At 51.5% G+C, this 13,160-nt stretch overlaps 2 protein-coding genes across 3 annotated transcripts in view; both read left to right on the forward strand.

Moving 5' to 3' along the window:
- MYO1A (myosin IA) overlaps positions 1 to 5,090 on the forward strand; it is a 20,527-nt gene extending 15,437 nt beyond the window's left edge. The window contains exons 23-28 of one of the 2 annotated variants that reach the window (XM_007467689.1): positions 2,365 to 2,499; positions 3,127 to 3,233; positions 3,620 to 3,752; positions 3,867 to 4,019; positions 4,198 to 4,325; positions 4,601 to 4,727. In XM_007467689.1, the coding sequence (XP_007467751.1) occupies positions 2,365 to 2,499; positions 3,127 to 3,233; positions 3,620 to 3,752; positions 3,867 to 4,019; positions 4,198 to 4,325; positions 4,601 to 4,727 (783 nt within the window). Of the gene's footprint in view, positions 1 to 2,364; positions 2,500 to 3,126; positions 3,234 to 3,619; positions 3,753 to 3,866; positions 4,020 to 4,197; positions 4,326 to 4,600 lie in introns of both variants that reach the window. The other variant, XM_007467690.1, reaches the window with a different exon arrangement.
- Positions 5,091 to 9,972: 4,882 nt separating this feature from the next.
- The window catches only part of TAC3 (tachykinin precursor 3), a 7,629-nt gene continuing 4,441 nt past the window's right edge, over positions 9,973 to 13,160 (forward strand). The window contains exons 1-2 of the mRNA XM_007467691.1: positions 9,973 to 10,100; positions 10,668 to 10,786. Of these exons, the coding sequence (XP_007467753.1) occupies positions 10,673 to 10,786 (114 nt within the window). The 5' untranslated portion in view covers positions 9,973 to 10,100; positions 10,668 to 10,672. The remainder of the gene's footprint in view (positions 10,101 to 10,667; positions 10,787 to 13,160) is intronic.

Here is a 13,160-nt window from a genome sequence, read left to right on the forward strand (position 1 = left end):
GGCCCAGAGAGGTTGAATAACTTGTAGGAGTTCCATAGCTGATATGTGGTAGAGCTGGGATACAAGCTATTTGACTCTAGTTTTAACCACCACCTATGACTGTTCCCCTCCCCTTCCTGCCTCACCACTCCCAACACACTCACAGAGGCCTGGGCAACCCAGGTATCCATGGCTCTGGGTAGACCTGCGGGCAGGAGGGCTGCATAGGGAAAAGCAGAACTTTCTAGATCTAAAAAAAACAAAGAAAAACCTCAGAATCTCCACATCAGTTGGAACATGGGGGATTATGGGACATGCTAAGGAATGTTTATTGAATTAAATCAAACCAGGCCAAGGACTGGGGACTCCAGGGTGATTAGACCAAGCCCACTAGATCTTTGTAGTGGAAGATACAAAGAGCTTGGATTGTTCCTGGAGAGTTACAGCAATATACTGTGTGTTCTGCCTTTTTTTATTTTAGTTTTTTAACCTAATAATCTCAGTAAAAAGTTTTCACAAAAATTCCAGAAATTTGGAAGTGTTCAAGGTCAAGTCATTTTCTATACCTTCAGTAATTCTATCCCATAAATAAGTGCTAGGTGCTCCCTGAGATATAAAGACTTAAGAGTCCTTGTTCTAGATTGGGGGAGACTTAAACAGTCAGATGCCACGGGTGAAACTTGATTGGATCCTGGATCAGGAAAAATAAAAACAAAGTCAAAGAGTACATTTTTAAAGTTTATAAAGGACATTAGAAGAGATTTGCACATACATTACTGTTGGGTGAGTGTGTCCAATTAATGTTAATTTTCTTAGGTATGGTGATAGAATCATGACTGTGTAGGAAAATATCCTGGTTCTTGGGCAATGCGTGCTTAAGCTTTAGAGGAAAATGTCATGATAACTGTAACCTACTTTAGGATGCTATAGTAGCCAAGATTTGTACATATGCATGTATTTATATACTTACATGCATTTGTATTTATGTGTGCGTGTGTTAGAAAGAGCACAAAGATAGGGTAAGATGTTAACATTATCAGCTGGTGAATTTAGGTGAGAAGTATATGTTATTCAGATATTCATTGCAATGTTGTTTCCACTTTCACTCAAATTAAAAACATTTCAAAATAAGAAAATAAGTTGTATTACATTTTAAAAATTAAAAAGTAAAACCTTAAGTCAGATTATGTCACTCTTCCCCTAAGACCCTCTAAAGGTGTTCCATTTCACTCCACATAAAGCCAAATGTCCTTACCACAGCCTACAAGGCCCTTCATGATCTCTCCTTGGCTAACCTACTCTCTGATCTTTTCTTCTCTTGCTCGATTTAGCCCAGTCACACTGGCTTTCCTTCTTGTCTGGAATATGCTACCACTCATTCCTGTCTCAGTTCTGCTTTTTTTGCATCATAGCGTATATAATTATTGGAAGCTACAGTCTATGTTTATTTGCTTGTGGGCTGTCTCCTTCTCCACCCACAGTAGAATGTAAACTCAGTGAGAAGAGACTTTGTTTACTCTGTTCACTGCTGTGTCCCCATACCTAGAACAGTGCCAGGCACAGAACAGATGCTCAATGATGTTGAATGGTGAAAAAACTCAGGACCTAGCATCCTGACTCCCAGAGACTCACCCTGTAGAAGAGGGAGATTTCCATGCAAATAACGGTAGTACAGAAACAGACGTATAGACAAAGTGCTACGGGGCTTCAAAGTAAGGAGAGACACCACTGGCCCAGGGAATCTGGGAGGGCTTTGAGCTGCATCTCACAGGATAGGTAGAATCTGGGTTGGCAGAGTTGAGCTGAGAGGAGCATGAGCTAAGGCACAGAGTGATAATGAATGGGCTGGGCAGAGGGCAAGTCAGGGAGTCCAGTCTGGTTGGTGTGCCAGGATTAGATAATGCAGGGGACCCTGTGACATGAGGTTGGGCTCTAAGTAGAGGACTTTGAATGCCAGGTTGAGGTGTTGGCCTTGACTGAGCAGAGAGGAGGGAAGATTTGGTACCTGTCCAATAGCTAACACAGACAGTGGGGCAGCCATCTGTAGGCAATTATAAGCCTCGAGAATAGGAAGCTACCGAAGCAAAATATTAAGGCCAGTTTTCATATTGCTCCTCCCACCTCACTACCCTGTGTAGAAGGTATCTGCTTGGAACTACTCCTTCTCTCCCCTCCATCTCCCGTTCACGCTCTTACTGCCCAACCTCAAGTCTACATTCACACTGAAAGAGATCAGGAAGGGACTCCCTTCCATCTCCTCAGCTCCACTTGTTGCTTCTCCCTGTGGGTGGCCTTCTCCCTCAAAGTGGTGGGATCTGGGTGCCAGTTTGCCTGTCAGGAGGTCTCCTCATCATCCCATTCCCAACCCCCCTGCGCCCAACCCAGGCACGGAAATTCCTCCTGGGGCTGAAGAACGATTTGCCGTCTACCAATGTCTTGGACAAAAGGTGGCCAGCTGCCCCTTACAAGTACTTCAACACAGCTAACCACGAGCTTCAGAAGCTCTTCTACAAATGGAAGGTGAGCGGGGCCTGGGCAGCCTCTCCTGGGGCTCAGGTAACTCCTCTCTCATTTGTCTTTTTTTTTTTTTTTTCTCCTCCTCCTGATTTTCCTCTTCTGCCTCCCTCTTCCACTTAAATTTTTTTTTATTGTGGTAATACATAAAATTTACCATTTTAACTATTCTTAAGTAAACAGTTCAGTGGCATTAAGCACATTCGCATTGTTGTGCAACCATCACTGCCATCTGTCTCCATACTATTTTTCATCATCCCAAACTGAAACTCTGTACACATTAAGCAATAACTCCCCATTCCTGTGTCCCTCAGCCCCCAGAAAGTATGATCTACTTTCTGTCTCTATGAATTTAACTATTCTAGGTACCTCATATAAGTGAACTCATGCCACATTTGTCCTTTTGTCTGGCTTATTTCACTTAGCACAGAGTTCTTCTACTCAAGAAATACTTTTGAGCACCTGTCTGGGAGTAGGCCTTGTGCTGTGCTGTGGGCACACAGCCCTCCTGGGGCTTATATTTGACCATTTCCATCCCCCTCCCCCAGCATCCCTCAGTCCCCCTTGCCCTCCCCAGTGCTCCTCCAGCCCCTGCCCTCTCTGAAGTGTCCTCCTTCCCCGCCCCTGTCACAGTGCAAGAAATTCCGGGATCAGCTGTCCCCGAAGCAGGTAGAGGTCCTAAGGGAGAAGCTCTGTGCCAGCGAACTGTTCAAGGGCAAGAAGGCTTCATACCCCCAGAGGTGAGTGCCTCCCAGACCCTGTACAATTTCATCAATAGCAAAGAGAAGATTCCCCAGGTGGAACAGAGGTGTGGTTCTCAAACTTTAGTGCACCTCAGAATCACCTGGCAGGCTGGATAACAGCCAGGTTGCTGCATGCCCTCCTCAGAGTTTCTGTTTTAGGAGGTCTGGGGTGGGGCCAAAGAATTTGCCTTTCTAACAAGGTCCTAGGGGATGCTGATGTCGGTCCTGGACTGTGCTCTGAGAACCACCGAGACACAGGGTACGGCGGAGGATGGGGGATGGAGCACGGGAGGACCAAGATGGGAACTCGGGAGAGGTACAAGGACCTTGGAGGTCGGAGGTAAGGACCTTATCTCCACTGCGTACCTCCCGTGTGTCCTCAGTGTCCCTATTCCATTCCACGGTGACTACATTGGGCTGCAAGGAAACCCCAAGCTACAGAAGCTGAAGGGCAGGGAGGAAGGGCCTGTTCTGGTGGCTGAGACTGTGATGAAGGTCAACCGTGGCAATGGCAAGGTGAAGGCCCATATCCTGAACTCCTCCCCCAGCCTGATCCAGAGCCTCGGCTGGTAGCTGGAAGGGTGAGGATGCATCACAACCCTTCCTCACCCTTTCCTGTTCTGTCCCTAGACCTCCTCTCGAATTCTCCTTCTGACCAAGGGGCACGTGATTATCTCAGACACCAAGAATTCCCAGGCCAAGACTGTCGTCGCACTAAACAGTGTGGCCGGGGTGTCAGTCACCAGCTTCAAGGATGGGCTTTTTAGCTTGCATCTGAGTGAGGTATCAGAGCTGGGTGGGGGCAGGGCCCCAGACTGGAGAAGGTGGTGGGCATCACAGGGCTGGGGCGAGCTGGAGGCCATGGAGAGCAGACCTCTCACTGTGGGCCTTTGATATCTCTCAGGCTGCTCCTGAGGAGAAAAAAATGAATCTCTTCCCTGCTGTTTCTCTCCTTCCTAAGATATCATCAGTGGGCTCCAAGGGGGACTTCCTGCTGGTCAGCAAGCATGTGATTGAACTGCTGACCAAAATGTACCGGGCTGTGCTGGATGCCACACAGAGGCAGCTTCCAGTCACCGTGACTGAGGAGTAAGGCCATGAGCTGGGGGTGAGGGATGGCTTGGGGCAGATGACCAAGCTGGCGGTCATTGTGACCGGGAAAATTTGTCCTGTCAGAAAGTGAAGCATACTATGTCAGGTCAGGGCCACCCAAGTTCTCTGCGGCCTTGAGTCTTCTGACATAGGGGGCTGGTGGGGGGATGTACTTGCCTCAAGAAGGGGAGGGGAAGCCACCATGAAAATACAGGAGTAGGGGTGAGGGGATGAGGGCACTAGCTTTGTCTTTCTGTCTGTTCCCCCTCCAGGTTCTCAGTGAGGTTCAAGGAGAGCAGCTTGGCTGTCAAGGTCATCCAGGGCCCTGGGGGTGGCGGGAATGGCAAGCTGAGCTGCAAGAAGAAGGGGAGTCGCTGCCTGGAGGTGACTGTACAGTGAGGAGGTGCAGCAGTTTCTTCTTCCTGGACCAGCACCAGCCCTACTCCCACCCACCCACCTTCGTGGGAGGCTCCCGTTCCTGAGCCCTCTGATGGGAGGTGGGGCTCAGAGAGTGCAGAACCCTGGAAGAGGACCTTGCTTCTCCCAATCCTTTCCAATCCTCTCTCCAAACTTAGCTTCCTCCCGCCCTCAGCCTCTTTGCCCACTAATAAAACAAGAGGCTTTGCAAACGTTTGGTCATTTGGGTGGGTCCCTGTTCCCCCATCTTTTCACTGGCTTGTACTTAGACCCTCTGCACCCCTCCCTTTCGTCTCCTCAGGCTCCTTGGAGCCAGCTAATGCAGATAATAAGAATGAAAAAGAAGGGAAATTGTCTCCGGGCTCCTTGACCGGCTGAGCTCTGGCGGGGTTTGGAGAGACTGGGGTGGGGGTGGGGCAGTCGGGGATGGGGCTCAGGTCGCAGGTGGCCAATGAGCTGATTCATTAAGTGTGTCCCTGGAGGGAAGAAGTGAGGATCCCTGTCTTGGCAGAAACTGGGATCCTTTGGAGATTTAGTCCGGAAAGAGGCCCAAGGCTGGAGGGCTCATGAGAGCTGAGGTGAGCTGGGGAATGCAGGGTCCCCAGCTCCATAGCCCCCTCCACCCCAAGCTCAGCACTGGGCTTTGTCACATCTGCCCCCTGGCACCCCTTTCCTTTCCGTACACCAGAGATGCCAGGCTGCTGCCAACAGTTATCTTACTAATCACTGCCCCACAGCTGGGGCCTGCAGCTGGTGGCACTTGACAGGGGGACACCCCCCCCTCCCACCCGGACTCTCCCATCTCTATGACCTCTTCCCTCTCGTCTTCATTTATTTTCCATGTGTCATCGTCATTATTTCTTTCTTGGTTTCCAACTGTCACACCATCTCGTTGTCCCCGTTGCTGTGGGCTCTGACTAATGTTAACACCTAAGAGTTTGTATAATGCTTTAAATATCACCCTCCCCCACTTCCTTCGTGGCTATTTCCTCATAGATTCTGTCTTGTCTAAGCCTCTCCCACTCTGCTCTCTACCTTTGGGGAACAAGCAACTCCTGGGTTTGCAGTAAAATGTAGACTGCGCTGTATGTGAGCATACAAATGGCTGCCTTTTGTTTCTGTCTGGACGGCTCTGCCTCCTTTCGGACCTCTACCTTCCCTGCCTCTTTCCTGTCTCCGCTGAGCTCACTGTGCCTTGAGGCTGGGATCTCCCTCCACCTCAGCTTCCACTGGCAGGCAGCTCACTCCCCAGGTAATCATGCTGGCGGGAGACCTGATTAGCTCATCCTCTTGCCTGCAGATTAATCTAGCCCTGAGAGCACAAGCCAGCCCCGTGTTCTGGCACACCCTGCTCTGAGCTGAGATGGGGCCCAGGGAGGCAGCTCTTCCCAGTGGGTGAGGGGTTAGAGCTGTCGTGGGGAGCGGTGTCCAGAGTTGGGGCTCTGGGCACCCTTCCACCACCCACAACAGTTCCCCCATCCTTTACTTCTCAGAACTAGGCCGAGAGGGGGGTGGTGACCAGAGCCTGACCGCCCCCGCTCTCGCCTCATCTGCTGCTCCCAGGGCCCAAATTGTCGTCACTTTCCCAGTGAAGTGTCTGGTCATTTTCAGAAGCAATTTCAGGAGAATATGCAGCTGCTGCTCCCTATCCTGCTTTTCCTTTCCCAGGGCTGAAGGCACTGTCAGCTCCCCGGGCTGGGAATGGTAGGAGCGGGGAGGGCTGGGGCCCCTGCTCTCTTTCCTGTCCTCCCCCCGTCAGTCATGTGGATAGATGGTAGGCTGAGGGAGGTGGAGGGGGGGGGTCCTCTCTTCTTTACTCTCCCATCTCTCCCTCCCTCCTCCTCTTTCCTGTCTCTGCTTCTCTTCTCTTCTGGAGCTCAGGAGTGTGTGTTTTTGTCCCCTGAAGCCTATAGGGGCTCAGTTTTCCCACCTGTGTTATAGGGCTTGAATTGGCTCCATCTTGATGGGAGAAGCTGAAGTTCTGCTGCCCTGCCCTGCTCACAGCCAGTCCAGCTCTCTCAAAGTCTAGGCTGTTTGAGCCTCTGAGGGGCACAAGCCATCCTGGAGTCCCCTAACCCCCAAGAGGGGCCATTCGAGCATCTCACAGCACAAACCAGCTCTAGCTCAGCCCTCTTGGCTCAGCCCATTTCTTCCCCAGGCTCTGAGGGACTCTTCTCCTTGTGCTGTGGGTTGTCTGCTGACTGTGTCCTGGCCACAGGACTCAGCATCCTTCCATTCCTCACTGGTATCTCCACCCATTGTCACACATGGCCCAACCCCCTCCCCCAGCAGCCCACGGCACCCCTCCAGGATGTCGAAGGGGTCCACACGTTGTGCCCAAGCTGTGCATGTGGTGGACATATGCCGGCCAGCTCGCGCGCACAGGCACGTGCCCCACCTTGACCCCTGGGAATGGCCGATTAAAGCATCTCAGCTCAGTGTTTTACTGGCTTCACCCCCAACCTGCACCAGCAATAAAGAGGGGGTGCTCCAGAGGGATGGTCTGCTAGGGATCCTGCTCCGCTAGGCCAGTGACAGTTAGTGTCTGAGGTGTAGCTCAAAGAATAAGTGTTCAAAGGAAACACACCTAGGTTCTCTGTAGCTGCAGCACCTGCTTTACATGCCATTTGCATATGATTTGTGGGCAAAGTGAAGCCCAGCCTGCCCTAGCCCTCCGAAGCCTCCCTCCTTCATCACCTCTCTGACTTAGCATCAGCTCTTTCAAGTCTTTGCTAGTCCCAGAGATCAAGGGGTGATCAATTCTCCCTGCCATTCCCTTGCTCCCCCCATCCTTGGCTCCTGCCATCCTCTGTGAGATGCCTCATCATCAAAGGAGATTATTCATGACGGACCTTTGCTGAATCCTTGCTTCCCTAGCCCCAGGGCTTGGGGGCAGGGATGGATGGGTTGGTGGGGGAGGGAGGCTGATGTAGAGACGGGACCCAGGAGGCTTTTTGTTCTTAGCCCTCAGCCTAACACATTCTTCCTACTGCACCCCCAATTTCCTCCAGCCTGCCCAGCTTGGACCTCCTTTTCCAGATTGGTGAGGGAGGAGAAGAGGAGGAGGTGGGAGATGGCCTGGTCCAGTTAGGAGTAGCATCTGAGCTTCTCAAAGGCGTGAACCAGTCATGCCATTAACATGTAAACAGCCTTCCACTTCTACCTTTTATTCCACTAAAGGCTCCCAACCCTGAGTCCTGGGCCATGGTTGCCCCACAGAGCCCTGTAATTAGCTGGGTAATGGGAAGCTTTTAATGAGGCCCCATTGGCCTCTCACATAATTAAGGGGCCTGGAGACCTAGCTGCTGCCCTCACTCGGGGATGAACATGGGGCCCCGTGAAGCCGGAATGACTTCTCAGTATGGCCCAAACCCCAGGGTGGGTAGGGTGGGGAGACAAACATTTCAGGACCCTAGCAGTGCTTGAGAGGCTCTGTGGAGGATCCACATTGTGGGCCGCAATGCAAGGAGCTGGACTCAGACTTGCTTTTTTGTTTTGTAAATAAATTTTTATTGAGCACCTATTATATGCCAAGCACTATAGAGCTAGGAATCCAACAGTAAAGTGACGGAAGTTCTTGCCCTTATAATGCTGACATTCTGGTGGGATGTGGGGTAGACAGACTATAAGTAAAATTGTAGTATGTTTGATGTAATGTATGAAGAAAAGAAATGAAGGGATATGGAGAATGGAGTGGTAGTAATTTTAAATAGGGTGATTGGGGAAGGTGCTGGTGAGCAGAAGTCTTTGTAGTAAATATGCAACAGGGCTATGATTCTCTTCCCAATCCCAAGATGTAGAAGAGCACAAGGTCCCAAATCTCCAGGTCTTTTGGAGAGGTGGACCCCCAACTCCCTCTGGGAGACTCAGCTGTTCCCTTACAGGTCAAAGTACAGACCAGTGCAGTAAAATGAAGGGGAGGTTTGGAGTGAGAAAAACCTGAATTTGAGGATGTTCTCCAATAGCTATATGTCCTAGAGCATGTGACTGAATTTTTTGAGCCTCACTTCTCTCATCTGAAAATAGGAATATTTCCTACTCACACGGTGGAGGTGATGAAAATCAGTTGGATTGCTCTCTGCCAAAGCGTCTTGCAAATGTTCAAATTCTGCACCCATTGTAAATGCTAAGAGTGATGATTGCTCTGGAGCCGGCTTTCACTTTCCCTCCCCTCGTCTCCTACAGCAGTATGTTTTTCTCTCTGGCTCTTTTCTCTCTGGATCTGGGCCAGATCCTGACTCTGCCTCTCCCCTGGGATTCTCTTACCTTGGGTGTGAAGTGAGCAGAATAAGGCCCCTCGACTGTGGGGCGTGGACTAGAGGCTTGAAAGTTCAGGGGAGAAGATGCCTGAGCTGTAGGGAGACAGATTAGAGTGGGAAAAAATGCAACTGTGAGGAGAAAAAGAAGCAGTTAAGAGATCAATGCTGGAGTGGGGGTGAGAGTAGGGGAACAGCTCAGCCGTGGTGCTCTGTCCCTCCTTTCAGAGTTGACAGCAGGAAGGATAGAAGTCAGAACCCTGGAAGGATGCAACTACGTCAGGCTGATTCGGGGGTCAAGAGTGGGGTGGGAGGCCATGGAGAGAGGCTCTGGCACTGGGGAGGTGGAGTGGGGCAGACCCTGGAGTTTTCTGCATTCACTAGTGGGGAGAAGTTCCAACCCTACTGGTCTGAGGACCAACGCGATGGGTCAGCTCCAGCTGGGAGGAGGACAGAGGGAGAACTGAGGACTGGAGGGTGTGCCAGACTCACCTCTCAATCGTCAGGGACCTGAGCCTGCTCATCCTGGTGGTGGAAGGACCAGAACAGCACCCGGCAGAAATTGTTTTGGCCAGGCAGTTGAGGCTGGAAGTTTAAAGGGCAAAGAGCTGGTGGGTGGACAAGGAGGAGAAAGAGCCCAGGGACCGTACCTGTTGAGTTGGCTCCGGCATGGAAATTTTGTGACAAACCGTACGCAACATCATCCCTTAGCATGCACAGCTCAGGGGCTATTGGACTGTGGGCTGCTGTATAACCCCCGCTCACTGCTGGGTTTGTGCTGCGTGTGTGTGTGTGTGTGTGTGTGTGTGTGTTTGTGTGTGGCTGCAGCCTATATCCCTCTTCCCCCCACCAGCCTCCCCCTCCCCTCCAGCCACCCTGGGATTGGTGATTCTCAGCCCCTCCCCCGGCTCCCCCAGACCCTCCCAGAGCCTTTATCTGGGAGCTGGGCCGGAGCTCCTGCCACATTCCCCAAGCCCCTCCACTCCCTGTTTCTCTCTTCACGGTAGCACCAGCAGCGTGTGTGGGGAGCGGACAGTGCTCCCGGCCACCTCCCTGATCCTGCCAGACCATCTGCCCCAGGCTCAGAGCTGCTCCACAGGTAGGCACAAGCGGCAGAATGTTGGATGGACAGGAGCTGGCACCAAAGGACAGGGGCAGAGTCAGCAGGGAATAAAGGTGGCAGCCTTTGATCCGGGAGCAGGATACTGGGAAGGTGAACAGGAGTCAATGGGGGTTGATGTAGTGTTTGGAGCCTGTGGGTACAGACTGATTCTTCCTATATTAGAAAGTTTTTGCCTAAGTCTTGGGGTACCTAGGGCTGGAAAATAGCATCCAGGATCCCTCCTCAAGCCGACTAAGGAAATAGACCCATGCACGTCCTATAAATCTATTATCTTCCCTGGGAGGCTGGAGTCCCCCACATTATTGCGCCATTGCTCATTGCCAGGTGCATATCCTGGGGAAATATGTGATGGGGGAGCAGGGAAACTGAGCGCCTCCCAGCTCAGAGACTCTCCCAGACTAAGGCTTGGGCGGGAGAGTGGGGGGCTGGGGAAGCAGGGTCAAGCCAGGCTGCTAGTCATGAATGTCTCCCATGTTTGCACCTGTGTTGTGTCGTCCTCCTCCTTGCCTTCCCTCTGTCCTTCCTGTCCGTCTGCACTCCTAGGCATCATGAGGAGTGCCCTGCTGTTTGCAGTTATCCTGGCCCTCAGCTTGGCTCGGAGTTTTGGGGCGGTGTGTGAGGAGTCACAGGAACAGGTGGTGCCTGATGGGAGCCACAGCAAGGTAAGGCACCCCCTCTGGCTCACCCAGCCTGACAGAGTACTGGGCAGCACCATAAGGCTGCACTCTGCCTGTCCCACCGTGGTAGGGAGGAAGGTGGGACGGGCGGGTTGGGAGTTACCCATCAGAGGGTTGGACAGCCCAGCCTCTCCAGTGGCCTCATGTTCTCCCAGTATGTCTGTCAGTGTCTCTGTCCCTCTGCATGTCTTTGACACCTTGTACATAAAATGTGCGGCACTAATATGTTGTTTGGTCGGCTGATTGTCTGGTGACCTGGTGATTGGATGGTACTGTGAGGGGTAGGATAGCGTGGTCTCAGGTTCCCTATGGTCCAGCTCAGGTTCTGTCCCTTTGCAGGGGGGCAGATCCTCCCCACTTCCTGGATGGTATGAAACACAGTCAGAACTTCTCTCCCCAATAGTCATTTGTGTGCTCTTTTACCTATCAGCTATATGTATTATTTGTTTTTTCAAAATTCAAATAAATTCCCTTATCCCCTGTTCATCCACCCCCAATAACCTCAGGTGCTCCTAACATTCCAACCCTTTCTTCCCTCCTCTCCCATGTCCCCCTCTAGCCTCTGCTTAGTCAGGATAGGAAAAGACCCCACAAAACAGGTTGGGCCCCAATTTCCAAAGTTCATCTAAGAAAAAGAGTAGGAGTTGTCAGGGTAGGGGTACTGGGGGAGAGCAGGGAGGAAGTCTTCTCAAGGTTTTGAAAAGACAGCAGTTACATTGGTACGAATGCTTTTAATATGATTACAGGTGGAACTTACTACATACTCAGTGTGTGAAGTCTAACTGCCTCTCCAGCTCAGATCTGTTTAGCATCTCATTACAGGAGGTGCGAAGAGTATTTGAACAATTTGGGGAAGTGGCTGCGTGGGAAGTTGTGGGCTGGGCAAAGAGAGAGATCACCAGCCTTCATCCAGCTGGTGAGGTGTCCCAGGGCATGAGAGGTTGGCATCCTTGCAGTAGTTGCACCAGCTCCAAAAGACCAGAACCAGTTCAGAAAACACACAGCGAGTGCCAAATATGGGCTGGACACTGTGTTTGGAGCCCAAAGTTCCAGCTGGAGACAGTCAGAATATCTGGGTCTGTTCCTCTGAGACAAACTTGCTTTGAGACCTTGCCCCTCTTGGTCAATAAAATAGAGATTGCCATCCTGCCCCTTCTCCCTGCAGGTCCGAGAGGATGAGGGAAATTGGGACGGAACAGGAGTAGGATGTATGTGTGCCTGGGCAGCCAGGTTGGCACGTGTGTGGGTGCATCCTGGGTAAATGCCCATCTGCGTGTGCTCAGCCGCCCAAGGACCCCTAGGCTCTGGAGAGAGAGGAACCGATGAGATTCAAGGTGAAAATCTCCAAACATGATCAATTGTCATTATCTCTCTGCAGCCGCAATAAACTGGGTGTGTGATGTGTGCCCACCAACCATCCTGCTGTGCCCAAGTTGCTAAAAAAGAAACCACCAAGATGAGAAAGAACCCCTGTTTGGCAGCAGGTCTAGAATGGGGTTCATCTGTGGAGGGGAAGAAGAGGCTTCATTCTGAGCATGCTGCCTTCGTGAAATTCTAAATCCAGGGGAGAGAGGGGAGAGGGAGAGAAAAACAGAGGCAGAAACCTGATGGAGAAAAAAAGAGAGGGCGAGGTGGTGGGAAACACAGGGAGAGGAACATCCACGGACACAGTGCAGAGTGGGGGCAATTTCAGGATTGCTGGTGGCCCTGACTGCCTACCCCCACCTGTCCCCAGGACCGAGTCCTGTCTGTGACTCAATCATGGAGCACAGACCAGAGGACAAGAAAGGCTCTGTCTGATGAGCCTTTCTTGGGAGTGCGGGAATTCCTGGCTCATTCACTTAGGGGGGCAACCACATTGTTGGTCAAACCGGTTCCGGGTGTGCCAGGGAGAAAAGAACCAATGGCCCTTCTCACTGAGAGGTGGCAGGAGCTGGGAGGGGGCCCCAAGGGTCAGTCCCCTTTGAGCTTGGGATATAGCATGACCAACTCCCAGCTTTCCTGGGACTGTCCCAGCTTGAACACTGAAAGCCCCACATACCTGGGCAAACCGGGACAGTTGGTCGGCCTACAGGGATGCCCAATGTGTTCCCTTTACACGTGCTTCCCAAACCTTGCTGTGCCTATGAATCACCTGGGGACCTGGTTAAGATGCAGATTCTGTCTCAGTAGGTCTTGGTCAGTAGGACCAAGATTATGTATTTTTAACAAGCTCCCAGCGGCGATGCTGCTGGTCCATGGACCACACTTTGAGAGCCTACTTCGCTTCTAGTGTAAACCAGAGGAAATCCTGAAAGAAATAGGATGTTAAGTTCAGCTGTGATGAGCTCAAGAAGAGGCCATTTCTTGTGGGGAAAGA

This window comes from Lipotes vexillifer, unplaced genomic scaffold (assembly GCF_000442215.2).
Source record: "Lipotes vexillifer unplaced genomic scaffold, Lipotes_vexillifer_v1.1 scaffold387, whole genome shotgun sequence".
NCBI classification, from domain to species: domain Eukaryota; kingdom Metazoa; phylum Chordata; class Mammalia; order Artiodactyla; family Lipotidae; genus Lipotes; species Lipotes vexillifer.